This window comes from Caretta caretta, chromosome 2 (assembly GCF_965140235.1).
Source record: "Caretta caretta isolate rCarCar2 chromosome 2, rCarCar1.hap1, whole genome shotgun sequence".
Taxonomy (NCBI): Eukaryota; Metazoa; Chordata; order Testudines; family Cheloniidae; genus Caretta; species Caretta caretta.
In genome coordinates this window covers 3510884-3538707 of record NC_134207.1, presented here as the reverse complement: position 1 = coordinate 3538707, position 27824 = coordinate 3510884, and the positions used below count along the sequence as shown (strand labels likewise).

At 50.6% G+C, this 27824-nt stretch overlaps 2 protein-coding genes across 5 annotated transcripts; both read left to right on the top strand.

Annotated features, from left to right (window-relative positions):
• The first annotated feature begins 31 nt into the window (after nucleotides 1–31).
• On the top strand, nucleotides 32–19301 carry SLC33A2 (solute carrier family 33 member 2). 4 transcript variants are annotated; one of them, XR_012666843.1, is made up of 8 exons: nucleotides 40–294; nucleotides 1014–1752; nucleotides 2019–2166; nucleotides 2466–2572; nucleotides 3321–3430; nucleotides 10864–10947; nucleotides 18455–18546; nucleotides 19009–19301. XR_012666843.1 is itself a non-coding variant. In XM_075124882.1 (6 exons), exons 2-6 carry the CDS (start codon nucleotides 1071–1073, stop codon nucleotides 8285–8287), a joined length of 1380 nt encoding a protein of 459 aa, XP_074980983.1. In that variant the 5' UTR covers nucleotides 32–294; nucleotides 1014–1070; the 3' UTR covers nucleotides 8288–10857. The 4 variants fall into 4 exon arrangements, 3 of the variants coding, with proteins under 3 accessions (XP_074980983.1, XP_074980985.1, XP_074980984.1); XM_075124882.1 differs by lacking the exons at nucleotides 10864–10947; nucleotides 18455–18546; nucleotides 19009–19301 and adding an exon at nucleotides 7955–10857 and having other exon boundaries at nucleotides 32–294; XM_075124883.1 differs by lacking the exons at nucleotides 10864–10947; nucleotides 18455–18546; nucleotides 19009–19301 and adding an exon at nucleotides 3925–4531 and having other exon boundaries at nucleotides 43–294.
• LOC142071258 (fucolectin-like) lies at nucleotides 19210–25982 on the top strand. Its single transcript, XM_075126162.1, has 4 exons — nucleotides 19210–19307; nucleotides 23998–24113; nucleotides 24822–25119; nucleotides 25826–25982. Exons 1-4 carry the CDS (start codon nucleotides 19210–19212, stop codon nucleotides 25980–25982), a joined length of 669 nt encoding a protein of 222 aa, XP_074982263.1.
• Nucleotides 25983–27824: the final 1842 nt, after the last annotated feature.

The window sequence follows — 27824 nt, the reverse complement described above, 5'->3', positions numbered from 1 at the left end:
CCGATACCAACGAGCAGCAGCCCAGACGGGACCCTCCGAGCCGCCTGGCACAGCCAGACAGGGGGCGTGGCTGGGTCGCCGCGGGAAAGGCGGCCCCTCTAGCCGGCACTTCCGCGTTCTCCGTGGCTGTGGAGGACCCAGGCGCTGCTGCAGACCCCAGAGTTTCTCTTCCCCCTACGGCCCTACCCCCCCCCCCCCAGGAGCCGCCAGCCCCTCGCAGCCCCGCCCCGGAGCGGCAGCGGGGGCGTTCACTGGGCTGGGGGGGGGGTCTGACGTCTTGTCTGTATGGTCACAGTAAGTGGCGCTGTCATCGTGGCGACTGTCACCGTGGTATCAGGCCCTAGCTGTATCATTGGGGGTGTTGCCATGGCAGCGCTGGGGTGTGGCTGTCACCGTGGCATCAGGCCCTAGCTGTATCATTGGGGGTGTTGCCATGGCAGCGCTGGGGTGTGGCTGTCACCGTGGCATCAGGCCCTAGCTGTATCATTGGGGGTGTTGCCATGGCAGCGCTGGGGTGTGGCTGTCACCGTGGCATCAGGCCCTAGCTGTATCATTGGGGGTGTTGCCATGGCAGCGCTGGGGTGTGGCTGTCACCATGGCATCAGGCCCTAGCTGTATCATTGGGGGTGTTGCCATGGCAGCGATGGGGTGTGGCTGTCACCGTGGCATCAGGCCCTAGCTGTATCATTGGGGGTGTTGCCATGGCAGCGCTGGGGTGTGGCTGTCACCATGGCATCAGGCCCTAGCTGTATCATTGGGGGTGTTGCCATGGCAGCACTGGGGTGTGGCTGTCAGTTTGACAGCAGTGGCTACATGGTCTCTCTGTTACCATGGCATCAGGTGACGCCAGGGCCTGGCCCAGTGCAGCCAAGCTGGTGCCCCCTCTCCTACTCCTCGTACATACACCCTGAATTCCCAAGCTGAGGCCGAGGCCCATGCCTTAACCCCTGCTGTGCTGGGCCTCTCCCCTTGCTGAGCCCAATGTAATGTCTGTCTGTTTGTGTTCCCCACAGCTCAGCGGATCTCCCCCAGATCTTCTCCTGTGTGAGCCCTCGGCCTGGGGCTGAAGGATGAACTCTAAGTATGTGCTGTTGGGAGGCCTGTACTTCGTCCAAGGGATGCCATATGGGCTACAGTCCGGCCTGCTGCCCATCTATCTCCGCAGTGTGGGCCTCTCCTTCAGCAAGATCAGCCTGGCCAAAATGCTCTACCTGCCCTGGATCCTCAAGATGCTGTGGGCTCCTTTAGTGGATCAGTACCGCACCAAGCAGACCTGGCTGGTGCTCAGCATGTCAGGACTAGTGCTGGCCTGCCTAGCATGTGCCACTATGTCGCCAGAGACCAACTTCCTGCCCGTCGCTGCCATGCTGCTGCTCATGAACTTCTTTGCTTCTGTCCAGGACATCGCAGTGGACGGAGTAGCCATTGGGCTCCTGTGGCAGGACGAGATAGGGTACGGCAACACCATCCAAGTGGTGGCTTACAAACTGGGCTCCATGCTGGCAGGAGGAGGCCTCCTGACCTTGATGCACCTATTGGGCTGGGGGGTTCTCTTCTTGCTTCTGGCCATCATTTATCTTCTGGCCATACTGTATGTGTGGAGTGCTCCGGAACTGCAGCTCACGCTAGGACGGCCTTCCCAGGATGGCCAGCCCCGGACAAGAACCTTCAACCCTTGGAGAATTCTCCAGGAGCTCCTCCGTGTGCCGGGCACCCTTTGGACCACCGGCTTTGTCCTTCTCTACAAGCTTGGTGAGTGCCTGCCCGGTGAGGGCTGGGATTCCTCTAAGGAAAGGAGCGTTTAGAGTGGAGCACTCAGCAGGGCTGCAGGTGGAAAGGAGCTATTGGATGTAACAGCTGTAAATCTAGACAGGGTCACCCGCCAGGGCTGGGTTAGGGATCGAGCAGAGCCATTAAAACTCCCTGTTGTGCTGTTGGACACCCCTGCATGCAGGGAAGAGTCTGATAGAGCATAGACTTGGCTGTGGTTCACCTGATTGTGTCCTTTTCCCTTGCAGGTGAGCAAGGCACCACCACCATGTTCCCACTCTTCCTGCTGGACCATGGATTCTCCACCCAGCAACTTGGCTTCTGGAATGGAGTGGTAGCCATGGTCTTCTCCATCACAGGTTCCTCACTGGGTGGCCAGCTGATGTCCAAGCAGAGGTTAAGTGTAGAATGGGGCTCTGCCACCTCCCTTCTTGTATGGGGTGAAAAAGGCTGGTTTGTACGTGGGTTGGGAGAGGCATGTGTGGCAGGAGAGATCAGTGAGATGTCTGGTGCTGTTTTGATTGCTCTTGGGCCCAGCTGCTGTGTCTGATTCATGATCCTTCTGCTCAATCAAATGGGGAGGGACCAAACACAATCCCTCCCCTTCTGTTCTGCTTGCTCTTCTTCTGCCTGCAGTGTTCTGCTGCACTGGCTTCCTTAACCATCTCTGTGTTGGGTTTGTGTCGTCTTTCCAGGCAGCCACTGTCTCTGCTGAAGGCTCTCTTACTGCTCCGCTTCTGCAGCCTGAACTTACAGACCTTTTTGGTCTTCATCTACGATGATGGAGTCTCTCTCTTCAAAGGTGAGCACCACCCAGCTGAGCATAAGAGAGCTCCTTGTTGATATGGGGTGAAGGGAAAGAGAACCGAGAGGCAGTGTAGGGCTGGTCAGAAATTTTCCCTCAGAACTGTGTTTTGATGGAAAACTGGGTTTTCAACTATACAATATTTTGGGCAACGGGTTTTTGCTTTCCATGGAAAATTTTGATTTAGTCAAACCAAACCCACCAGAACATTTCAGTTTGGATCTGCTGCCGGGCTTTAAGGCTGAACTATATCCTCCATGATGCAGCACGTCCAGGGACACTCATGAGGCACCCTGTTCTCCCTCCAAGAGGGAAGACCATGGAGCATCTTGGGAAATGTAGTTCAATATGGAAGCCCAGCCTATAGAGGAGAATGGGAGTCTGAGGCATCCAAACTCCACCTCCCAGGTGGCATTTTGTTAGCATTTCCAAATGGAAATATTTTACTTTGGGACTAAAATATTTCACCAGAAAATTGAACTTTTCTATGAAATTTAGATGAAAACAATTTAGTTTTTTCACAGAAGTTTTCATGCGCGGGGGGGGGGGGGGACCCCGTTTTCTGCCCAGCTCTTTCTGAGAGGTCCAGTGACTTGTACATGGCCACAGAGAGTATCAGCGTCAGAACTGGGAGCAGAAATCTGGAGACGCTGCTCCCAGTCCTGCACTTGTGCCATGCCTCTCTCCAACCCTGAACTGGTCACCCGCATTACTCCCCCGTTGCCATGTCCTGCTGTATGCATAGGGGCTGCGATCCTGAGTATCTGTGTCCAGCACTTCATTGGAGGGCTGATCACCACCCTGGCTTTCAGCATCATGATGCAGTGCACGCAGAGGGCGGATGGCAGCATACAGGTACCCTGCAACCAGCACCTCTGGAAATGTGGCCCAAGGGGGACTAGAATCAATGGGCACATCTGCCTCCCTGTCTGCACACTGGGGATGTTAATGTAGGATCCACCAGTGTCAGCAGGCAGCTGAGACGGTTCACTCATCAGTATTAGTGAAGAGCCCTGAGATCTGAGTCTCTGTATGGCCCTCCCAGACGTGAATGCACCCCGAGGGAAGCATTATCTGCACTGGGCAGATGGGGAACTCAGGCACAGAAAAGGGAGTTGAGTTGCCCAAGGTCACAGGCCACCCTGCAGCCTTGGAGATGAGGCTTGGCTCCAAGCTGCTGAAGGGAATGACAGTCAGGTGCTTTCTGGGGCTCCTGGCCCTTTCGTGCAGCCCTCGGCTGGGCAGGGTTTAGGCGCTATCTGGGCTACCTGGGTCCCTCTGTTTGACAGCATAAGTGGCTCTCTTTGTGTTTGCCACCCCTCATGCTGGTGCGTGTCTGCCCTTTGCAGGCCACTCATTACAGTTTCCTGGCCACCCTGGAAGTGCTGGGCAAGCTGGCATTCAGCAGCTTTGTGGGGAGCATCGTGGACTGGCTGGGCTTTGCATCCAGCTTCTGCTGCTTCCTCTTCCTCTCCTTCACCTCTGTGCTCTACGTCCTGAATGTGCCTCCTGGCGGGAGCTGAAGGAGACATGCCTGGCCTCTACAGGGATTCACTGTGAGTGGGCCAGGCTAAGGGATGGACAGCTGAGAATCTCCCTGGCTCGACTTGCAGGGGTCTCGAGCAGGTGTATTAATTTGCACTCCTAGTGGACATTGAAGGAGCCCAATGAAACATATGAAACATCACAGGGCCAAATCCTAAGACACTGAGTGCCTGCACCTCCTGCTGGAGCCCTCAGGAATTGCAGAGGCTCCGCATTTCCCTGTGGGTGTCTCCGCAACTGTAACCAACATCTAAGATCTTCTCCTTTCCCGCCCCCTGGATGGCCTACACTCCTTGCTTTCCCCAGAGCTGCCTTAGGGAGCCAGGGATGCTGCAACAATCAGGCGCAGGCTCGGTGCTGCGCTCACACTCCAGCCTCTGGGATCTGAAATTAAAACGTTTGTTTACTGAATGTGTCTCCTTCTCCTGCCCCTGCACCACACTCACTCCACCCTGCTGAGAGAGGCGGTGTTCAGACTGGGCCCTGTGCTGGAGCCCTGGGAAGGGAGGAGCGGGGCTGTCGGTTACTAGGCCCATGCCGTTACAAGGCTCTTGTCCATCTCGTGCAAGCTCCAGGGTTTGATATTCTTGTTAATGGTTAGACTGGTGCAAGCTGCACCCAGCCACATTGCAGAGTGCTCAACTCTGGCTCAGCTGGGCTGCTGTCGCAGGGCCCTGTGTCTGTGCGTAGCAGAGTCCTTCTGAGCTAGCAGGCAGGTCAGTCTCCCAGCTCCTCAGGCTCTGGGTGCTGTCTCAGAGTTCAGAGGAGAGGCATGTGACCAAGTGTGTCCAGGAAACGCCTGACACATTGCTGAGGGGAGTTTTCTCCCACATTAGAATAGTTAAAGTATCATAATTAGAGTACGGATTAAAAAAAGAAAACTAGCTGGCCCTGGCTCTGCTGCAGACTGACTAGGCACATAGGACGTGGCAGTGTATATTTTTACTCCCTGCAATGTTTGTTCATGCACAATTAAGTTTGCCCGGTGCTGCTGCTTGCTCTTCCAGGATATGAAGAGTGGCTAAACTTAAACCATGACATGCAAAGTTAAAGTCAATTCAACTGTAACCCAGCTCTCTCTGAGCGATGCCCCTGTAACAATGCTGGTTCTGGCGGGACCCAACTGAGAGTGCCAATTCAGGACAAATTGCTTCAAGCAGGGCGGTTACAGCCCCAGGCTGGGGTTTCTGTGCACACCAAGGCAAACCAAACCAGCCAAACAGAGAAGACTTTGGTTTTACCCCACTGGCTAACCACAAGTCACACAAGCAATTCCCTTAGACACTCCAGTTTCCCAATATCACCACCAGTTCCCCTCGTTATGGGGACAAATGGTTATGAAAACCAATACCCCAGTAAAAGAAAAAGGTTCTCTCTATCCCAAAGGACCAAGCCCCAGACCCAGGTCAATATACAAATCAGATCTTACCCACAAATCATGCTGTTGCCAGTCCTTTAGAAACTAAAATCTAAAGGTTTATTCATAAAAGGAAATGGATAGAGATGAGAGCTAGAATGGGTTAAATAGAATCAATGACATATAGTGATGGCAAAGTTCTTGGTTCAGGCTTGCAGCAGTGATAGAATAAACTGCAGGTTCAAATCAAGTCTCTGGAGTCCATCCACAGCTGGGATGGGTCTTTCAGTCCTTGGATCAAAGCTTCAGTGTAGCAATGTCCCTCCAGAGGTAGGAAGCAGGACTGAAGACCAGACGGAGGAGCTGCAGCAGCCTTTTATAGTCTCTTGCCATGTGGTCTGTCTTTCTTTGTCCCAAAGACAAGCTGTCCACCACATGGCCTGGAAAAACCTCAGAGTTCTGTCCACAGGCAGGTCCCTGCACACCTTGCTGAGTCCCAAGGCGTGTCTGCCCACCCTGAGCCCCTTTTGGCAAGATTGGGCATTTGTACCATTTGCTCTTGCCAACTGGTGATCAGTTGACAAGCAAATGGGACAAATGCCCAGTTTTGACAAAAAAGTTAGGATGTCTGGGGCCAAAACAGGATGTATTGTTACTTTTTCAGTAGTGCCCCCCCGGGAGCCGGGGCCAGAGCTGGGAGCAGAAGACGGGGGTCATGGTCGAGGGCTGGGAGCGGGGCCATTGCTGGGAGCGGGGCTGGAGGTACAGCTGGGGTGAAGCCGGAGCAGGGCAGGGTGGTCCTGCCTCCCCACCCCCATGATGGCTGACCCAGGCCCTACTGCACCCCCCCCAAAATGTTCCTGTGTCCCCCACTGTGTGCACCCCACAGTTTGAGGACCACTGTCGTAGGCTGTGGTAAAAGCCACCCAGGGAGCCCGGGCAGCTGTGGGGAGCCCATGGCCCTTCACCTGCCCTGGGCAGGGGACCAGGGTGCCCAAGAGCAGCCTCTGGTCAGTGTCCCTGCCCACCAGGGTCACCAGGGAGCACTTCCCTGGGCAGATGGAGGGTCCAGGGCTCCCTGCGCAGCTCTTACCATGGCCCCAGATTCCAGCCAGGTGGCGTGGCCTTGGGGGCAGTGTAAGAACAGGGGGCGATGCCCTGGGGTGGGGGGCTCTAATGTTCTTTGTGCCCAGGGCCCCAATAAATCTTAATCCACTCCGCTTCCACCACCCAGGCGTGCGTCATTACCTCATGTCACTTCACCATGAACTGTGAGCTCAACTCCTGCCCTTGCCAGTTTTCTGAGAATGGGGTGGTGGCGCAGGAGTTGTATTCTCACAGGCTCTTCCTAGAAGTTTTGCCCTGACAGCAGCTATTTCAAAGTGCTCTACAATCCGATTCCACTTTACAACTATTTTCAAGGGAAAGCATATTAATGAAATAGGAGGAGGATGAAAGGCTCCAGGAAGCAGCAGCTTTAGGGTAATATGATCAGGACTCATGCTACTCCCCCATTTCCTGAACAATGGGACTAAGTGTGATCAAAGGCAGCAAAGGCAACTGTATTATGCCATCAGGAAAGGCCCCCTAGTCTAAGGACTCACATAAAGGCCAGGAACTGACCCCTCTCAAACTGCTGTTGTTCTTGAAAAAAGGGGTCTGACAGAAATGACAGACACTGTCAATAGTGGAGTCAGCCGGCCCTTTTAAAACCATAAGAACAGCCAGACTGGGTCAGACCAAAGGTCCAGCCAGCCCAGTATCCTGTCAACCGACAGTGGCCAATGCCAGGTGCCCCAGAGGGAGTGAACCTAACACGTAATAATCTAATGATCTCTCTCCTGCCATCCATCTCCACCCTCTGACAAACAGAGGCTAGGACACCATTCCTTGCCCATCCTGGCTAATAGCCATTAATGGACTTAACCTCCACAAATTTATCTAGTTCTCTTTTAAACCCTGTTATAGTCCTAGCCCTGGCATTGAGGAGGCTCTGGGGGGAGGGAGAGGAGTGAGGACGTGGTGCACAGCCTCCCACTCCCTCCCCCAGCACCACCTCCTCCTCCCTCCCTGTGCCTCCTGCCCGCCACAATCAGCTGTTTTGCGATGTGCAGGAGGCTCGGCGGGGGGGAGGGGGAGGAACGAGGACATGGCTCCCTCGGGGAGGGGGCGGGAAGAGGCGGGGCAGAGGTGGGGGTGGGCACTTGGGGAAAAGGGTGGAGTGGGGGCAGGGCCTGGGACAGTGCCAGGGGTCCAGCACCCCCTGGCCAGCACCAGTGTCTCCTTGAATAAAACATACGGTGACTAGCTGGTGTGGAAAATTTTAATCAAAAATTTTCTTACACCATCTAACAATGGAACGTAAATGCAAACAGAAAAGAAAATACACAGATGAAAATTGAGGCTTCCAACAGGAGTGGGAGAATAAGTATTTTTTTGTTGAACGTCATGGTAAGGCCATGTGTCTTCTTTGCCAGACGTGTATCTCTCAGTTCAAATCTTCAAACCTGCAGCGTCATTTCGCTTCGAGCCATGCACATATGGATCAAGAATTCCCACAAGGTTCTGAACTCTGCACTTTAAAAATGAAAACTTTGAAAAACCAAACAGACGTAGAAGCCCAGGTCTTCACCAGATTTGCCAACCGATCACAGACTGTAACATTAGGCTCCTCTTATGTGGCCTGGCACATAGCCCACGTGAAAAAGCCCTACTCTGAAGGAGAGCTTATAAAAATGTGCCTCACTGATGTGATTTCAATCCTGTCACCAGAGAACAAGAATCTACAGAAGAAAATTTCTGGCCTATAGCTTTCACACCGCACAATAGAACGCAGAATCTCCGACCTGAACAGTGACATCGAATCGCAACTGCACTTGCAACTTCAGCAGTGTGAGTTTTTGAGCATCACTTTGGATGAGTTGTGCCATGCACAGGATAAACCTTATTATCGGTATTTGTCTGCACTGTGTCTGACACCTGAGTTGTAAGGGAAGAACTCCTCAATTTCGTGTCACTAAAGGACAGAACTCGTGGACGAGATCTAAAGGAGGCGTTGATGTTGGTAGTTGCAAAAAGCCACTTGCCTTTACAGAAGCTCACTGCCATTGCAATTGTCAGAGCTCCGTCCATGTGGGGATCTGTGAATGGATTAGTAGGGCTGTGTAAGTCTGACGAGAGCTTTCCCAAATTTTGGACATTTCACTGTATTATTCATCGGGAGCAACTGGTATCTAAAAATCTCAAATTTGATCACATCATGAAACCTGTCTTGCACATTGTGAAATTCATTCTCTCAAATGCATTCAGTCACAGACAATTTCAAAATCTAATTGAAGAACCGGATGAAGACAACTCCCCTGCCAATTTGCCATTTCACTGTGCAGTTTGATGGCTCTCAAGAGGTAAATACACTACATGTATTGATCCACTTACTGCTGTGTTAGCCACCTGGCAGAAGGGTTACAGACAGTTGGAGTCGAACTTGTATTCAAATTAGGCAGATTGTTCTTATTCCATCAGCCAGAGCTACAGCCAGCTCTGGAGCTCCTGGATGACAAAGGATCGTGCATCAGCATCGATATGGCTTCTCTCCAATCCACACTGGATGCTGAACTCATAGCTAGCCAATGCAGCCATCCATGCCCACCCCATATCATCTAGCTCAGCACTTGTCAACACCTAAACTAATGGGTCGTTGTCTGTCCACACCTGGAACTGAGCTCCATACGGATACATGCCTCTCAGCCCATCACTTCCCAAAAGGTTGCATGGGATGGTGACGTTCCTGTTCAGGAGGCCTTGTGGACTTTTTAGGTTTTGTCTTGTATTTCCATTTCTTGTTGCTGGACGGGTATCCGCTGCTGAGGTCATTCCCTGGGCATGTAATAGCAGTGTCATTCTTCATGAATCTGTGGTAGTAGCCACTAAATCCTAGAAAGGGCCTGAGCTCTCTGTCATTTGGCAGGCAGGGCCGTGTAGCAAGAGCCTCTACTTTATCAGGGGCTGTACTTACACCCTCCTGTGATACTATGTGTCCCAACCACATGATGGACATTCTGCAGAACGGCTATCTCTCAGTTGTCAGCTTTAGTCCTGTGGAGGAAAACCCAGTAGGCCTAAACTTCCCAAGTAGGCCTAAAACTTTGGTCAAGCTAACTGTGTGTTGTGACAAAGTTCCTCGTCTACCTTGGTGGGGTCTTGCGCTTATTGGCGGATTTGCTCGCCTTGGAGCTTCACAGGAGCCCTCAGTTTGGCCATTTTCATGAACCCACAGTCCAGGTCAACTCCTCCAGTGTCTGACCAGGAGTTGGGAGGTTTGGGGGAACCCGGGCCTGCCCTCTACTCTGGGTTCCAGCCCAGGGCCCTGTGGAATGCAGCTGTTTAGAGCGCCTCCTGGAACAGCTGTGCAACAGCTACAACTCCCTGGGCTACTTCCCCATGGCCTCCTCCCAACATCTTCTTTATCCTCACCACAGGACCTTCCTCCTGGTGTCTGATAACGCTTGTACTCCTCAGTCCTCCAACAGTCCGCGTTCTCACTCTCAGCTCCTAGTGCCTCTTGCTCCCAGCTCCTCACACGCATGCCACGAACTGAAGTGAGCTCCTTCTTAAACCCAGGTGCCCTGATTAGCCTGCCTTAATTGATTCTAGCAGCTTCTTGATTGGCTGCAGGTGTTCTAATCAGCCTGTCAGTCTTAATTGTCTCCAGAAGGTTCCTGATTGTTCTGGAACCTTCCCTGTTACCTTACCCAGGGAAAGGGGACCTACTTAACCTGGGGCTAATACATCTGCCTTCTATCACTCTCCTGTAGCCATCTGGCCTGACCCTGTCACAGTGTGTAAAAGCATAAGAAGAGGCTGAGGAAAATTCCATTGTGGGGTAGTTACAACAGCACAGTTTAAGAAATGTAACCCTAACAGCTAGAAATTAGGAAAGACCCGTTAACTGCGAAGAACAGCCTGTCAATAACAGGAAAAGCTTGTTTTGCTATATCCCAAATAAAGAAAGCTGTTGTTAGAGCTTGCACTATATGCCAAATAAGAAAAATGCTGTTAAAGGAAATGTGCTTAACAAATTGTGGTTTTCAGCTATATAAACTCCTGTATTTTCTGCTTATGCAGAGCAGCTATGGCTCACTCTCCCTGTATATGCAAAAAGAAAAGGAGTACTTGTGGCACCTTAAAGACTAAAGCTTATGCTCAGATAAATTGGTTAGTCTCTAAGGTGCCACAAGTACTCCTTTTCTTTTTGCGAATACAAACTAACATGGCTGCTATTCTGAAACCCGTCTCCCTGTATACGTATACTTGAATAAAGATATGAGCCTCAGGCGATTTCTGATTTCAAACACAACATGTGGTTAATTTTCCACCACAATTTGAGGGTTTGTCCGGGATCCACGACGAATCACCAGGACTGGAGGACCATGGACCATTCCCCACTGGACACCGGCCAGCCATCTGAAAGGTGAGAGACCTTTTAAATCTCTATTGGGGTTCCAGTGGAGGACTGCCCGTAGGCTCTGGGTTGGGTGAATTACGCGCTGGATCTAAGAACTATTTCTGTTGCCAGACACGCCTGATGCCCTTTCGTTCTATGTTTGTCTGACTCTGGTTTAGTTCCCCAGGAAGAGCCACTAGGTGGCTGGTTAGGCCTCTGGCCTGGGTTTGTGTGCCGGTGTGAAAGAGTTGAGTGAGTGAGGGTCACAGGAAGACGCCCAGAGCACTCTGCAAGGCCAGATGGTCCGTGACCAGAGTTGTTTCTAACGCACGCCCTGTGGCCGCACCGAGAAGGGTCAAAGTACGACCCTGACCCTGGCGGTTTCTCTCTGCATAGCATGACCGGAGAGGGGACTGTCCAGGTCTAGGAATGTGTGACCCCATCCCTTCCATCCTTGGACGGTCTGCTCCAGCACCCTCTTTCCTCCTCTGTGTCTGGCTCCCGCCTGGGGCGGTTGAGAGATGAGCCACTGACTGGTCTGAAAGCCTCAACTGAAGCAAGAGTAAGCGGCATCAGCAGACACTCTTTGTGGAGCGGGGCCGTAGGACAGTGGTGGACGCGCTAAACAAGCCTTCCCGGTGTGAGTGACCTGAGTGAAAGTTCTCCAGGTACTGCGAGCTGGTGGTCCATGGTGGCCTCCGCCTCGACAGAAAGGTACTGGGACTGGACCAGGAAGGCTACTGGGAGACCGATCACCTCGCCAGAAAAAGTGGGGCAGTGTAGAATCACCACCTTGCCAAAAGGGCACACGGTTTGTGTTTTGTCTGTGTCTGTGCAGTAATAGTTTAGTTCATCAGAATGGGGGCCGGTGAGTCTAAATGGAGCATTGTCCCGCCAAAAGGTACCCCAGCCTATTACATATATGTTAATTACAGTCCCTCTACTTGCAAGTTTTTGAAAAAATGGAATTAGTACTCAAGAGACAATTCCAGTTTTCAGTTTCCCGTAGAGGGAAGTTTCGACCTTGACAAGATTGTGCACCTCCGGGGCGCCCTTCTTGCCAACCATGTCAGACCAAGCCAAATGGAAACATATTTTGATTGGTATGGAGAAACAGAAAAATGGTGCCGTGAATCTCAAATAAGGAGTCTCAAGGACTCCCAGGAGAAACTTACAACACAGTTAAAAGAGATAAAAAGAAAATTGGCAAAGAATTTAAATCCAACTAAGCTGGCAAGAAATATTAAGCAACAGAAGCCCCTTACATTCACCCCTCAGACAGTGACTCCTCGTACTGAGGAAATGTTCCCCTTGCGCCAATTCCCGGGCATTGGTGCTTCAAGTCATGAGACCTCGGTGTCTGCCCATGCACCTTGGTCTGCTACGGAATTGTAAAATTTACTTAAAAATTTTCCCAAAAATAAGAGAGGACCCTGTTAAATTCAAAGAGGAATTGCAAATTGTTATAAACTGTTATAAACCTACATGGGCAGATTTAAAGCAGCTGCTACAAGGGGGCATGCCTACGGAAACACTGAGTCGCCTTTGTGAAGAAGCTCAGTGGCCCAAACAAAATCCAGGCCATAACCAGGAAAAGTTAAATAAAATCAGGAAGAAGCTGTTAAATAAAATTCTCACAGTCTGCCCAAAGAAAGCTGACTGGAGCAAAAATTAGCACCTGTAAACAAAGAAAAAATAAGAATTTGAATAAAACCCAAATACTCTCACCGTCACATTAAAACTATGTTAATGACCTTTCAGTTCCAGAACATACAGGGACCCCGTAATAGCCATCCATTGCAGGGGGAGAAAGGGAAGGCCAAACCAAGGTCCCCACCGTCCACCACACCTAGGGACCCAGTGATGGAGCGTGTCATGATTGCAAGTAAATGGGCCATTGGATACAGTAAATGTCCGTACCGCCCTGGTCAATCCAAAAGCAGTAGGGGAGGGCAATACTCTTATTCCCAAACCCGTCTCTTCACCTCTGTCCATTTCTATTGGTCCTTTTGTTTGACTGTCATGCTTTCCTCCTAAGCCCTTGTTCACCTGCTAACCTTTTGGGAAAAGACAGTCCATAGGCTTCAAGCTGGTCTAATGTGTCCAGGAGGCTTTCTTCATGCTCCTTCAGACTTCTCCCGCATAGAATCAGGTCACCATATTGACCAATACCTGCAGCAAGTTCATATCTCCCACAGCTTTCTCCATTAGATGCTGAAATGAGCTAGGTGCTCCAGCTGTGCCCAATGGTGGATTATCCAATGGACCTGCAGGGCCTATGCCTAGGGGCCTCGGCCAACTGGGGGGGCCTGGAAAAATAGGCACCCCACCCCAGTAGAAATCTGCCATGGGGTAGCGGAAGCCTGAAGCCCTGGCAAAAGCATTGGGCAGTGGGGCTGGGGAAGCCCCAGTGCCTGGACCCTCGCTTAGGCCCCAGGTCTGGTGACGCTCTCACTCTCTGCTGTGGCGGGGGAGCAGAGCTTCTCCGGTCTTGGGGCTACAGTGCGGGGGGCGGGGGCAGAAAGCAGCAAATGGGTTGCGGGGCTGCAGTGACATGTACTCAGGCAACATGGGGTTAGTTGAAATCTCAAGAAGCATTTCGCAATCACCGTCCTGGACAGGTGATCGGTAGGATATTCCTACTGATATGTTCTTGTTATTCAAGCAGGGAATTTCTATCCATAAAGATTCTATGGCACAGCTTGAGAATCATTTAAAATCATTTAAAAATCATTTAAAATTTTTACTATATTTAACACTCTGCTTTTTCACATATAGGGCCACTCCCATACCAGCATGGCCTACTCTGTCATTCCAATATATTTTGTACCCTAGTAAGACCATGTGCCATTGGTTATCATCATTTCCACCAAGTTTCTGGGATGGTTGTTATATCAATATCCTCATTTAATACCAGTCACTCAAGTTCACCCGTCACTCACCTTGGTCTCCCCTGCTGTGGGATCAGAATCAGCCCAGTCAGCTGGCACGAGACGAGCCTCCAATCCAGAGGGCTGGTTTCACTGCAAATGTCACAGGAGATGGGCCATGAGAGGAAACTCCTCCTTTAAACACATCAGGAAAAGCTCAGCCTGGGGATGAGCTTAGGGCTCCATTTCAAGTTGCCCTTCCTTTCATCCTGGGCCTGCAGCACCTCCAGAGGAGAAGGAAAGCCAAGTCATGCAAATGCTCTTTCTGCAGCAAATGGCAATGAATCTGAAGAGGAGGACAATAGCAGGGTGTGTCTTGGAATAAGATGCATAGACCTGAAGGTCAGAAGGGACCATTATGTTCGTCTAGTCTGACCTCCTGCACAACGCAGGCCACAGAATCTCACCCACCCACTCCTGTAATAAACCCCTAACCTATGTCTGAGCTATTGAAGTCCTCAAATCATGGTTTAAAGACTTCAAGGTGCAGAGAATCCTCCAGCAAGTGACCCGTGCCCCACTCTGCAGAGGAAGGCGATAACCCCCCAGGGCCTCTTCCAATCTGCCCTAGAGGAAAATTCCTTCCTGACCCCAAATATGGCGATCAGCTGAACCCTGAGCATGTGGGCAAGACTCACCAGCCAGACACACAGGAAAGAATTCTCTGTAGTAACTCAGATCCCACCCATCTAACAGCCCATCACAGGCCCTTGGACATCTTTACCGCTAATAGTCAAAGATCAATTAAATGCCAGAATTAGGCTATCCCATCCTATCATCCCCTCCATAAACTTATCAAGCTTAGTCTTGAAGCCAGATATGTCTTTTGCCCCCACTGCTCCCCTTGGAAGGCTGTTCCAGAACTTCACTCCTCTGATGGTTTGAAACCTTCATCTAATTTCAAGTCTAAACTTCCTGATGGCCAGTTTATATCCATTTGTTCTTGCGTCCACATTGGTACGGAGCTTAAATAATTTCTCTCCCTCCCTAGTATTTATCCCTCTGATATATTTATAGAAAGCAATCATGTCTCCCCTCAACCTTCTTTTGGTTAGGCTAAACAAGCCAAGCTCCTTGAGTCTCGTTTCATAAGACAAATTTTCCATTCCTCGGATCATCCTAGTAGCCCTTCTCTGTACCTGTTCCAGTTTGAATTCATCCTTCTTAAACGTGGGAGACCAGAACTGCACACAGTATTCCAGGTGAGGGCTCACCAGTGCCTTGTATAACGGTACTAACACCTCCTTATCTTTACAGGAAATACGTCGCCTGATGCATCCCAAGAGCGCATTAGCTTTTTTCACGGCCATATCACATTGGCAGCTCATAGTCATCCTGTGATCAACCAATAGTCCAAGGTCCTTCTCCTCCTCCATTACTTCCAGCTGATGAGTCCCCAGTTTATAACAAAAATTCTTGTTATTAATCCCTAAATGCATGAGTTCGCACTTTTCACTATTAAATTTCATCCTATTACTATTACTCCAGTTTACAAGGTCATCCAGATCTTCCCATATGATATCCTGGTCCTTCTCTGTATTGGCAATACCTCCCAGCTTTGTGTCATCCACAGACTTTATTAGCACACTCCCGCTTTTTGTGCCAAGGTCAGTAATAAAAAGATTCAATAAGATTGGTCCCAAAACCGACCCCTGAGGAATGCCACTAGTAACCTCCCTCCGGCCTGACAGTTCACCTTTCAGTAGGACCCGCTGTAGTCTCCCCTTTAACCAATTCCTTTCAATTTTCATATTGATCCCCATCTTTTCCAATTTAACTAATAATTCCCCATGTTGCACAGTATCAAACGCCTTACTGAAATCGAGGTAAATTAGATTCACTGCATTTCCTTTGTCTAAAAAATCTGTTACTGTCTCAAAGAAGGAGATCAGGTTGGTTTGGCACGATCTACCTTTTGTAAAACCATGTCGTATTTTGTCCCATTTACCATTGACCTCAATGTCCTTAACTACTTTCTCCTTCAACATTTTTTCCAAGACCTTGCATACTACAGATGTCAAACTAACAGGCCTGTAGTTACCCGGATCACTTTTTTTTTCCTTTCTTAAAGATAGGAACTATGTTAGCAATTCTCCAGTCATACGGTACAACCCCTGAGTTTACAGATTCATTAAAAATTCTTGCTAATGGGCTTGCAATTTCATGTGCCAGTTCCTTTAATATTCTTGGATGAAGATTATCTGGGCCCCCCCGATTTAGTCCCATTAAGCTGCTTGACTTTGGTTTCTATCTCAAATGTGGTAATATCTACCTCCATATCCTCATTCCCATTTGTCATCCTGCCATTATCTCTAAGCTCCTCATTAGCCTCATTAAAAACTGAGGCAAAGTATTTGTTTAGATATTGGGCCATGCCTAGATTATCCTTAACCTCCACTCCAGCCTCAGTGTTTAGCGGTCCCACTTCTTCTTTCTTTGTTTTCTTCTTATTTACATGGCTATAGAACCTTTTACTATTGGTTTTAATTTCCTTTGCAAGGTCCAACTCTACATGGTTTTTGGCCTTTCTCACTTTATCCCTACATGTTCTAACCTCAATAAGGTAACTTTCCTTGCTGATCCCTCCCATCTTCCACTCCTTGTAAGCTTTCTGCTTTTTCTTAATCACCTCTCTGATTTCTTCTATGAGGTCCTCACTACTCACTAAAACCAAATCTAAAATGGCATCCCCTCTAGTAGGTTCAGCAACTACTTGATGAAGGAATCCATCAGCTATCGCATCTAGGAAAATCTGAGCCCGATTATTATTACTTGCTTCCTGCACCAGTAACTCTAGTTCCTCCATTTTGTTACCTAGGCTCCTCACATTGGTGTACAAACATCTTAATTTTTGCTGTTTGGCCTCACTCAAATTCTTTACCCGATTAGGCACGTCATTCTACAGCCAGTATGACCTATTAGACTGGTATCCACACTGCCCTTCCTCCTTATGTCCATTCTCCTACCATGGCTGTACCCTTTCTTACTTTTGTTTTCTTCCCTCTGAATGCTAAAATCGGGCGTGAAGATTACCTGGACATCTCTCAACCATCTCCCCCAAATTCCTAGTTTAAAGCTCTCTTAATCAGTTGTGCCAGCCTCCATCCTAGAAGTCTATTTCCTTCCCTACTCAGATGAAGTCCATCCCAAGAGAACTGTCCTCTGTCCATAAATGCCTCCCAGTGGCCATACATCCCAAAGCCCTCCTTATAGCACCACTGCCTAAGCCATCTGTTGATCATCATAATCTTGTCACACCTTTGTTGTCCTTCTCTAGGAACAGGCAGAATCCCACTGAAGAGGACCTGAGCCTCAATTTCCTTAAGCGTCTTCCCCAGCCTGGCATAGTCTCCCTTGATACTTTCCAGCGAGAATCTAGCCGTATCATTTGTTCCCACCTGAAGGACAATCAGTGGATTCTTTCCGGCTCCTGTTAGGATCCTCTTCAGCCTCAGGTCCACATCCCGTATCTTAGCACCTGGAAGACAGCACCCTTCTGTTCTCTGGATCAGCTCTGGTTATAGGCCTGTCTATTCTTCTCAGTAAGGAGTCCCGGATCACGTAGACCTGCCTTTTCCTGGTGACGGTGCGATTCTCCGGTCTATCCCCTGTTACCTCTGGCTGCAAGTTCTTTCCATTCCTATTCTCCCTTGTAATCCTCTTCAACCCGTCCTGTATCCTCCTGGGGCTCATATTTGGTGTAGTCTCCATTGACTCTTCCCCTTTTCCTACAGGACTAGCCGCTCTTCTCTTCTTCCTTGCCCTTCCACCTTTAGTGGCCACCTGCTGAGCCCCTTCTTCATTTTCCAACTCTGCAAACCTATTCTTGAGCTCTATTTCTCCTTCACTAGCCCGTCTGTTCCTCTGCCTGGTTCTTTTAGTCACATACTTTCATTGTCCACTTTCCTCACCCAGCAGTCTCCCCTCAGAATTCCTCAGTCCTGCTTCCATCTGCAAGTCTGAGCTTTTCCCTTCAGCTGCCTCATGTCTTTGCTCCACAATCTGCTCGAACCCCCTTCTAAACTCAACCAGGCTTTCCACCTGCATCTCCAATCCTCGGATCTTTTCCTCCATCAGCTCTATCAGGCGGCATTTCATGCAGACAAAACTCTTACCAGGTGCCCCCTCCAGGATCACGTACATGCCGCAGCTTCCACATCCAGTCATCCTCATTGTGTCTTCCACGACATGGGTCACTCCCACTGCTGCCTCTGTGTCTGTCATCGCCTTCCCACCTAAACCCTGTTAGTCTGGGAAACACAAACCCCACCAAAACGCCACCACCCACAGCGAAAACAAACCCCCAACAATCCAAACTCCACTGAAACTCCCGTTTACAGCTCTGTTTGCTGGCTCCTATGCCACGGCCTGTCTGGCTGACTGGCTCCCTTTATAGGACCCCGAGTCAGAGAAGCCCCGCCCCCTAATCAGGACTCAGCTTCTCTCCCAGCACAAAGCCCCTACAAGCCTCTACACATACAAATAATACAAATACCTTCTCCTCCAGCAGAACTCCCACTGCATGTATGAGCTGCTCATCTGAAACTTGCTATGGCTGTAGTTTATTCTGAATAAAATATTCATGTGCTCTTCTATGTTGACAGTGCAAGAATGGAGTTTCTCTGGCATCTACTAATGGTGATCGGGATCCTGGCAGGGACTGGAGTGTCTCAGGAATGCACCGCACAACCAGGGGGTAAGGAGCTGGCACAGCTTGAATGGAAACTTCTTCCCTTTTATGTTCTACCCCATTCCCTTTGGTCCCAGCCTCTGCCGAGTGAGACAGCAGAAACCCTGGGAGACTCTTCCCTTCCCACCACTGACCTGGGCAGGGGCTCCAGCTGGCAGGGGCAGACGGGGGAGGCGCCATCTGAACATCTTGCCCCATTCCTGCCTTGGGGAGCAGCTCCAGCTGGGTATGGGACGTGGGGGGCTGAGAGGGGCTCAGCCTGGGCTGAGAACCCAGCGCTCACCTGCTGTCACTCCCGTCCCCTGGGGCCATGGCTCCCACTGTGAACCTGGCTCTCATGCAGTGGCTGGTTTGTGTGTCACTGCTGTGACATGGCTCTGGCTCCAGCTCCGTGTGGGATAAAGGGGTCTGGAGCCCCCCTAGCGATGGGCACGTCCCACCTCCCCTCTTCTCACCCTCTGATTCCAGCTTGGAACTTGGCGCTGCGGTGCCTGGCCACTCAGTCCTCCACATACAAGAATTACGGACCTGAAAAAGCTAGGGCTGAAAAGGCCGTGGATGGAAACCACAATGGGATTTGGGACAATGGCTCCTGCACCCACACCGACCTGCGAGACAGAGCCGTGGTGGAGGGTGGACTTGGGCAGTCCTCGGTCTGTCTCCGCGGTGATGGTGAAGAACAGGGAGGACTGCTGTGGGGAGAGAATCAAGGGGGCCCAGAACCACGTGGGAGACTCCAAGGCTGGCCATGGCAAGGACGACCCCATGTGAGTTGCTTTCCCATGCTCTGGAATGAGATGACTCCTCCCAGCTCAGTCACAGGGGTTGGGTCTCATTGCCACTGGGGCCAGGGCGAGGTCTATTCCCTTTGGAGCTGCCTGGGGCTGGGGGCGCTGGGCTGGTGGTGCTCTCAGCTCCTGGCTGGAAGGGAACCGCATGTCACTGAGCACAGCGACCGCTGCAGGGCAATCCAGGGTAGAACAATCCCTCCAGGCCCCTGCGTGTTCTCTCTCTGCCCTCACAGCTCCTGCCCAGGTAGGATCATCACATCCAAGGCAACAGGAACAGATTTTTCTGAAATCCATAGATTTCTAAGGCCTGAAAGGACCTTTCCAATCATCTAGTCTGACCTCCTGTATTGCACGGGCCAGAAAATCTCACACAGGGATTCTGCACTGAGCCCACAATTTCTCTGTGAGGTATAGTGCATTGGTTAGACAGATGTCCAATGTTGATATAAAGACTTCAAGGGAAGGAGAATCCACCGAGTCCCTCAGTCATTTGCTCCAGTGGTAAATGGCCCGGACTGATAAAACAGTGAACCTTATTTCTTGTCTGAATTGGGTTGTGATGGGGAGTAGGGCAGGCAGCATCTCTTACAGTGTTCCCTTCGCCCTGTATAGATACACAGAGATGTAGGGCAGGAAGGGATCTCAAGAGGACATCTAGTGAGTCCCCCAATGCTGAGGCAGGACCAAATATACCTAGACCGGGGTAGTCAATTATTTTTTGTCAAGCTCCAAAATTCCTGGTCAAGGTATAGTCAAGATACAGACTCCAGAGAAAATAATAAACAAATGATGCTAATAAGGCGATAAAAAGATTTCTGGGGTGTGTTCAAAAGTGTCTGGTGGTCCAGATTTGGCCTGCGGTCCACCTATTGACTACCCCTGGCCTAGAGCATCCCTGGCAGGGGTTAGTGTAACCTCTTCTTAATCCCCTCCAGTGACAGGGATCCCACAACCTCTCTTAGTGACCTATTCCAATACTGAACTGTCCTTATAGTCAGAAAGGTTTTCCTAACATTTAATCTAAGTCTTCCTTGCTCCAAACTAAGGAGATTACTTCTTGTCCTACTGTTGGTGGACATGGAGAGCAATTGATCGCCGATCTCTTTGTAACAACCTGGTCTGCTGGTCACATGCCCCAGGAGCGCCTCTTACAGTCCGAGTGCGGAACTGTGGTTGTGTCCTTGCCTCTGTTTCCCTTTGTGGGCTTTCAGGGAATTCAGTGAGGGCTGGATGTAGTGAACATTAGTGCCCCATCAGGGGTCTAATTTATTTAACCAAAGGCCAAACCACGGTACACAAGCCAGCGTTCATCCCCACGAATCCTAGATGAGGGAGGAGGGGAGTAAACCTTCGCCTGTCTGCCCCGCTTGACTCCATCCATCTCCTTCATCCAGGCTCCTTACCTGTAAGCAGGGCAAGATTTACACCTTACGTGCCCCTAGGCACAGCATCTTCAGCGCCCCTCCTCCCTCCCCACGTGGCCCTGGAACCCCCCTACCAGCAGCCCTGTGTGCCCCCCTCTGCCTCCTAACCTGGCTCCAAGGAGGCTGCGGTGACTTGTCACCTGAGAAAAAAAGGCCCCCCCCGTCACCTGCCTGCCAGCTTTTTGCTGCCACCCGCCAGACCAGTCAGCCTCAGCCGGCTCAGGGTGTTCTGGAGCCACAGCGACCCCTGGAGGGTGAATGGTGGAACTGGAGCACATTTTCTGCAGAACAAATAAATTCTACTTCTCTCGGGCAAGAATTCTGTGCATGCTGAAAACGTCACCTAAGGGGAGAGGGCACGACATGAGACCGGTGGTGTGTGGGGCATCTTGGCAGTGGATGGTGCAGATTGAGAGGCTCCCTTCCTCTTGAGAACTCCTGAGCAGTGTGGCCAGCGTCAGCAGGGCAGCAAAAAGCCCAAAATACCACAACTCGCAACTACTAAAAATAGCCTGGCAACTGACAGCGAAAAATAGCCCAATTGGGTAGAAAATCGCATACTTGGCAACCTTGGGTACCCTTGAATGCCGGAGCCCCATGGCACATGTCTACTGTGCATAATTGGAAATCTGGTCCTGCCTGTAAGGCTCACTCAACCTGGGTTCCTGCTCTGGAGTCAGCCCTCCTGCCATCACCTTGGAAGGGTTCCCTCTCTGGATTCAGCCCCCATGAGGTCAAATCACTGCAGCTCTTCTCTGCAGGACGTGTAGTTCCTCTGCGACCTGGAGCACCTGCCATTGGCTGGAAAGGTGCCTTCTCTATGACCAGCTTTCCCTCCAGACTTGGCATTTCCCCGCTTTTAGCATCTCTTCCATCCAGGACACCTTTCCTAGGTTCCCTTTCCTGGGGCGCTCCCTAACCAGCTCCCCTGAGAAGCCCTTCTCCTCAGGAGCTTCCTCTGTGATCTGTGTGTCCTGACTGAGCCCTCATAACCCTTTATTAGGCCCAGGATTTCCTTAACTAATTGACGGACACCCAGCCACCTAGGGAATTAACTGCTCACAGGTGGATCTGGGTTGGCTCCTTCTCCTTAGCAGAGCTTGTCACGGGGAGGCTGGGTGCCTGACCTCCTCAGGGGCCTGCTACCCTGGGACACAACCTGGGTCCTGTCTGAAGACTGTTATCATGACCCCCATCAGCCTTCTCGTCTCTAGACTAAACACACCCTGTTCTTTCAGCCTTTCCTCAGAGGTCAGGTTGTCTAAACATCTCATCATTTTTGTTACTGTCCGCTGGACTTTCTCCAATTTGTCCACATCTTTCTTAAAGTGCAGTGCCCAGAATTCAATATAGTTAAGCCCCTTTATTTTTAGTTTAAACTGATTTTTACCGAAGAAATCGTGGGTTTTATAAAAAGCATTATCCATTTTTATCCGATTTTTCTCCTTACTTTTGTATCATTCAAGTATATAAAAAACCCTTGTTTTATTAGGAAAATACAATCCATTGTGTGACTGCTAGGTATGACGGTAACACAAAGCTGCCTGTTGAAGTAAGGCTCTGTATTAGTCGAGAAGATACACCTAATAAACAGGCACGCACGCAAGCTCTGAAGGGCATGCGCATCTGAACGTACTGATGAATCTCACACCCACGACGTACACATTTCAAGCTATTAGCAGATAGCGGTTTAAAGATTTGACACTAAAATGGGAAGAAAACGAAAATCTGTATCAGAATACGTTTCAGAATACAAGGAAATATTCAAAAGTTTAAAAAAAAACCAATAGAAGAAAAGGATGAAGTTGAGTGTATGCGCTGCAAATGGTGTGGCCCAATCATTAAATGTCAGTATTGATAGGGTCAGAGCTCTACGTTGACAACAGTAACCCTGTTTTTTTCAAATGAAAAGTTTTATTTGCGGATCAGAGAGGTCTTGTTTTCTTAAACTCGGAGGTGGCCTTGTGTTTTGAGTTCTCTTTTAGTTCTGCAGCAAACCACGTTGAATTCTGTTCATCCAAGCATTCATCTACTGCATCCTTTTTCCCCCAGTCCTTCCATCCACCAAAATAAACCTCCATATTTATCCAGAAAAGTTAAGTTTTTTCCATCGCTTTTTCACCTGTTTTTGTTGTTATAATAAACATAGATAAATACCTGGGAAAAATTAAACAAAATAAAACCCAAACCCGAAGGACCCTAGATACAGTATTCCTGCTGAGGCCTCACCAGTCCTGAATAGAGCAGGACAATTACCTCCCATGTCTTGCGTACAACACTTTTGTTGATACATCCTAGAATGACATTTGCTTTTTTTTGCAATGAAATCACACTCTTACGTCCTATTCAGTTTGGGATCCGTGATACTCCAGATCCTGTCCAGCAGTACTCCAGCTAAGCCCCCTTTTGTGGTGGTGCATTTGATTTTTCCTTCCTACGGGCAGTACTTTGCCCTTGTCTTTATTGAATTGAATCTTGTTGATTTCAGACCAGTTCTCAAATGTATCAAGGTTATTTTGAATTCAAATCCTTTCCCCCAAAGTGCTTGCGCTCCCTCCCAACTTGGTGTCACCCATAAATCTTATAAGCACACTCTCCACTCCATCATCAAAGTCCTTAATAAAAATATTGAACAGTACTCAAAACAGAACGACCCTTATGGGAAACCCCGAGAAACATCCCTCAGTTTGACATTAATAACTACTCATTGAGTATGGTTTTCCAACCAGTTGTGCACCCACCTTCTAGTAATTTCCTCTAGATCACATTTCCCTAGTTTGCTTGTGAGAATGTCACATGGGACTGTGTCAAAAGCCACACTGAAGTCCAGATATATCACATCTGCCACTTCCCCTGTGTACTAGACCAATGTCAAAGAAGGAAATTAGATAGTTTGGCATGATTTGCTCTCAACAAATCCATGCTGGCTACAAAATATAACTTTGTTATCCTCTAGGTTTGAACAAACTTGTTCAATAATTTCTTCCTGTCTCGTTCCAGGTATGGAAGTTGGGCTGATTGATCTAGAATTCCTGACGTCCTCCTTGTTTCCCTTTTTAGAGAGAGGTTCTATGTTTATCCTTTTTCATTCCTCTGGGACCTTACCCTTCCTCCATAAGTTCTTGAACAAATCGTTAATAGTTCTGAGATTGCTTAAGAACTCTAGGATGAATTTCATCAGGCCCTGTTGACTTGAATACATCTATCTTGTTTTGTCTTCTTGGCTTCTGCTCTGTTTTTAGGTGCGGGACCATCACCGACACCAGACTGGGATCCGTCAGCACCATCTCCTGCAACGGGCTGAAGGGCCGCTACGTCACCATCATCATCCCAGGCAGGAGGGGGATTCTCACTCTGTGTGAGGTTGAGGTCATAGCTCAGGGCTGTCCCCTATCACCAGTGGGTAAGGAGCTGGCACAATGTGAATGGAAACTTATTCCCTTTTATGTTCTACCCCATTCCCTTCTGCCCCAACCTCTGCCTAGTGAGACAGCAGAAACCCTGGGACACTCTTCCCTTCCCACCGCTGACCTGGGCAGGGGCTCCAGCTGGCAGGGGCAGAGGGGGGAGGTTCCATCTGAACATCTTGCCCCATCTCTGCCTTGGGGGGACCAGCTCCAGCTGGGTATGGGATGTGGGGGGGCTGAGAACCCAGCGCTCACCTGCTGTCACTCCTGTCCCCTGGGGCGATGGCTCCCACTAGGAACCTGGCTCTCATGCAGAGGCTGGTTTGTGTGTCGCTGCTGGGACATGGCTCTGGCTCCGTGTGGGATAAAGGGTGTCTAGAGCCCCCCTAGCAGAGGCGGCGGAAGCTTCCTAACTGTGTGTGTGGGGGGGCCACCAGCAGCTGAACCAAGACCCCACCCTCATGCCACCCCTTCCCCCGAGTCCCTGCTCCTGCACCGCCTCTTTCCCCCCCAAGACTTCGTCCCCTCCCCCCGTTGCTAGTCCTTATGGCCAGTAAAAAATGGGAGAGCCATGTTCCCTGCCCCCTCCTTGTTCGGGCGCCCCTGTACCCTAACGATGGGCATGTCCCACTTCCCCTCTTCCCGCCCTTTGATTCCAGCTCAGAACTTGGCGCTGGGACGCCCGGCCACTCAGTCCTCCAGTCTCAAGGAATACGGGCCTGTAAAAGCCGGGGCCGGGAACGCCGTGGATGGAAAATGCGATGGGATTTTGGACGATGACTCCTGCACCCACACCAAGCAGGAGACAGAGCCGTGGTGGAACGTGGACTTGGACTGTCGGCATTCTGTCTCCACGGTGATCGTGAAGAACAGGGAGGACAGCTGTGGGGAGAGAATCAAGGGGGCCCAGATCCACGTGGGAGACTCCAAGGCTGGCCATGGCAAGGACGACCCCATGTGAGTTGCTTTCCCATGCTCTGGAATGAGATGACTCCTCCCAGCTCAGTCACAGGGGTTGGGTCTCATTGCCACTGGGGCCAGGGCGAGGTCTATTCCCTTTGGAGCTGCCTGGGGCTGGGGGCGCTGGGCTGGCGGTGCTCTCAGCTCCTAGCTGGAAGGGAACCGCATGTCGCTGAGCACAGCGACCTCTCCAGGCCCCCCTGCATGTTCTCTCTCTGCCCTCAGAGCTGCTCCTCGTGTAGAATTATCTCATCCAAGTCAACAGGAACTGATTTTCCTAGGATCCATAGATTTCTAAGACCTGAAGGGACCTTTCCGATCACTTAGTCTGACCTCCAGTATCACACTGGTCAGAAAACTTCACAGAGTGATTCTATGCTGAGCCCATCATTTCAGTATGAGCTGCAGTGTATCTATTAGACAGTTGTCTAGTCTTGATTTAAAGACTCCAAGGGAAGGAGAATCCACCGTGTCCTCGGTTATCTGCTCCCTCAGTTAATGACCCTGACTGATGAAATGCGTACCCTATTTCTAGTCGGAGTTGGGTTGTGACGGGAAGAGGGACACACCGTCTCTTACAGTCTGTCATTCACTCCGTGCATTGGGCTCTGCAGGCTCAGAGTTAAAGGGTCGTCAGTCCTGCTGCCAACTCGCCTGTGCTCCCTAATCTCAGCCTCTCGCTCTTGTCTTCTGCTCTTTGCAGCTGCGGGACCATCACCGACACCGCACCAGGATCCCTCAGCAACATCTCCTGTAAAGGGATGGAGGGCCGTTACGTCACCATCACCATCCCGGACAGGGAGGAGTATCTCACCCTGTGTGAGGTCGAGGTCTACGGCACCCCCGTGGGTGCCTGCTAGGAAGCAGGAGTGACACAGTCCAGGGTGAGGGGAAGCATGGGGGCAGGAGAAGAGGGAGGTTGGTGCAGAAATGAGCCGCTTTCACCTGATAAACTCCATTGGTCCCTTCCTGCGTCTCTCCTGTCATTTGTCTCCATCCCGCGCCATTCTGGCCATGTCTCCCCTCCCCTTCCCTGCCCCTACAGCAAGGTGGTTCTGATCCCACATGAGCCATGGGGGCCTCAGCTCCAAACCCCAGATGGCTTTGGGTTAATCCAGCTCTTCTGCTGCTGCTTCCGGCCCTTCCCTCCTCCCAGTGCCCATTCCCCAGCTTGCTCACCCCCTAAGTACAACCCGCTCTCTGGCTCCCCTGCCCCTTCTCCCAACCTGGGGCTGAGGCACCTGTTCTCCATTCCCACATCAACCCAACGCTCCTTAACAGCTCTCCCCACAACTCCAGCTGCCCTGCTGTCGTTGCTAGTCCTGGGCCATCAGCAGAGCGGGACTGGCTTTGGCCTGCCCATCCACGAACTCTGCAGCTGCTTGGCCCCTTCTGGGACGCCTCTGACCCTGAGGAGCCCCAGGAGGTTGGAAGAGCAGAGCTGACAGCTGACATGGGGCCAGATTCCCGGCAGGTGCAATTGGGCACAACTCTGCTGTGCAGCCGCTTATGCCAGGGCTGAATTTCACCCATATATCGTGCACAGTAAACGTGAGCCAGGCAGTGGCAACAAAGCGGTGTCCAGCCCCGAGCCTGGGCAGCAAGGTGACTATTAATGTGTGGAGGAGTGCGGCCAAGTTCCCGTCGTAACAGTTTGATGTACGTCTGCTGTCATCATCCTGGTGTCCTCCCCCACGGCTCGGCCGATGCCCCTCAATCCTGCCCCCCAGCCTCCTGCTATCCCAGAGAGCCGTGTTTGCTGAGCAGACCCAGACATTCGTGGCACTTTGTATTGTGACTCTGCTGTGGGCAAATGGCCAAAGGAGACATTGACTTTCTGTAGACTCATAGGCTTAAAGGTCAGAAGGGACCAGCATGATCATCTAGTCTGACATTCTGCACATTGCAGGCCACAGACCCTCACCCACCCACTCCTGTAACAAACCCCTAACCTCTGGCTGAGTTACTGACATCCTTACATCATGATCTGAAGACAACACCTTACAGAAAATCCACCATTTACACTTGTTTAAACCTGCAAGTGACCCATGCCCTATGCTGCAGAGAAAGGTGAAAAATCCCCAGGGTCTCTGCCAATATGACTCAGGGGAAAATTCCTTCCCAATCCCAAATATGGCCAGTTAGACCCTGAGCATGTGGGCAAGACCCACCAGACAGACACCTGGGAAAGAATCTCTGTCATTGTAACTCAGAGCCCTCCCCGGCTAGCATCCCATCACCAGCCGTTGGAGGTATTTGCTGCTAGCAGTCGCAGATCGGCGACACGCCATTGCAGGCAGTCCTATCCTACCATCCCCTCCATAAACGTATGAAGCGCAGCCTTGAAGCCAGTTAGGTTTTTTTACCCTGACTGCTCCCCTTGGGAGGCTGCTCCAGAACTTCACTCCTCTGATGGTTAGAAACCTTCGTCTAATTTCAAGCCTAAACTTGTTGCTGGCCAGTTTATATCCCTTTGGTCTTGTGTCCACATTGGTGCTTAACATAAATAACTCCTCTCCCTCCCTGGTATTTATCCCTCTGATGTATTTACAGAGAGCAAGCAGATCTCCCCTCAGCCTTCTTTTGGTTCGGCTAAACAAGCCAAGCTCTTGAGTCTCCTCTCATAAGACAGGTTTGCCATTCCTCGGATCATCCTAGTAGCCCTTCTCTGCACCTGTTCCAGTTTGAATTCATCCTTCTTA

Bases quoted from the DNA above. Each gene is read 5' to 3' on its own strand.
- SLC33A2 (XM_075124882.1), top strand. From the start codon at position 1,071: ATGAACTCTAAGTATGTGCTGTTGGGAGGCCTGTACTTCGTCCAAGGG. The intron at 1,753-2,018 runs GTGAGTGCCTGC...TTTCCCTTGCAG, and splicing joins TGTCCTTCTCTACAAGCTTG to GTGAGCAAGGCACCACCACC. The intron at 2,167-2,465 runs GTTAAGTGTAGA...TCGTCTTTCCAG, and splicing joins CAGCTGATGTCCAAGCAGAG to GCAGCCACTGTCTCTGCTGA.
- LOC142071258 (XM_075126162.1), top strand. From the start codon at position 19,210: ATGGTGAAGAACAGGGAGGACTGCTGTGGGGAGAGAATCAAGGGGGCC. The intron at 19,308-23,997 runs GTGAGTTGCTTT...CTCTGTTTTTAG, and splicing joins CATGGCAAGGACGACCCCAT to GTGCGGGACCATCACCGACA. The intron at 24,114-24,821 runs GTGAGGTTGAGG...CTTTGATTCCAG, and splicing joins GAGGGGGATTCTCACTCTGT to CTCAGAACTTGGCGCTGGGA.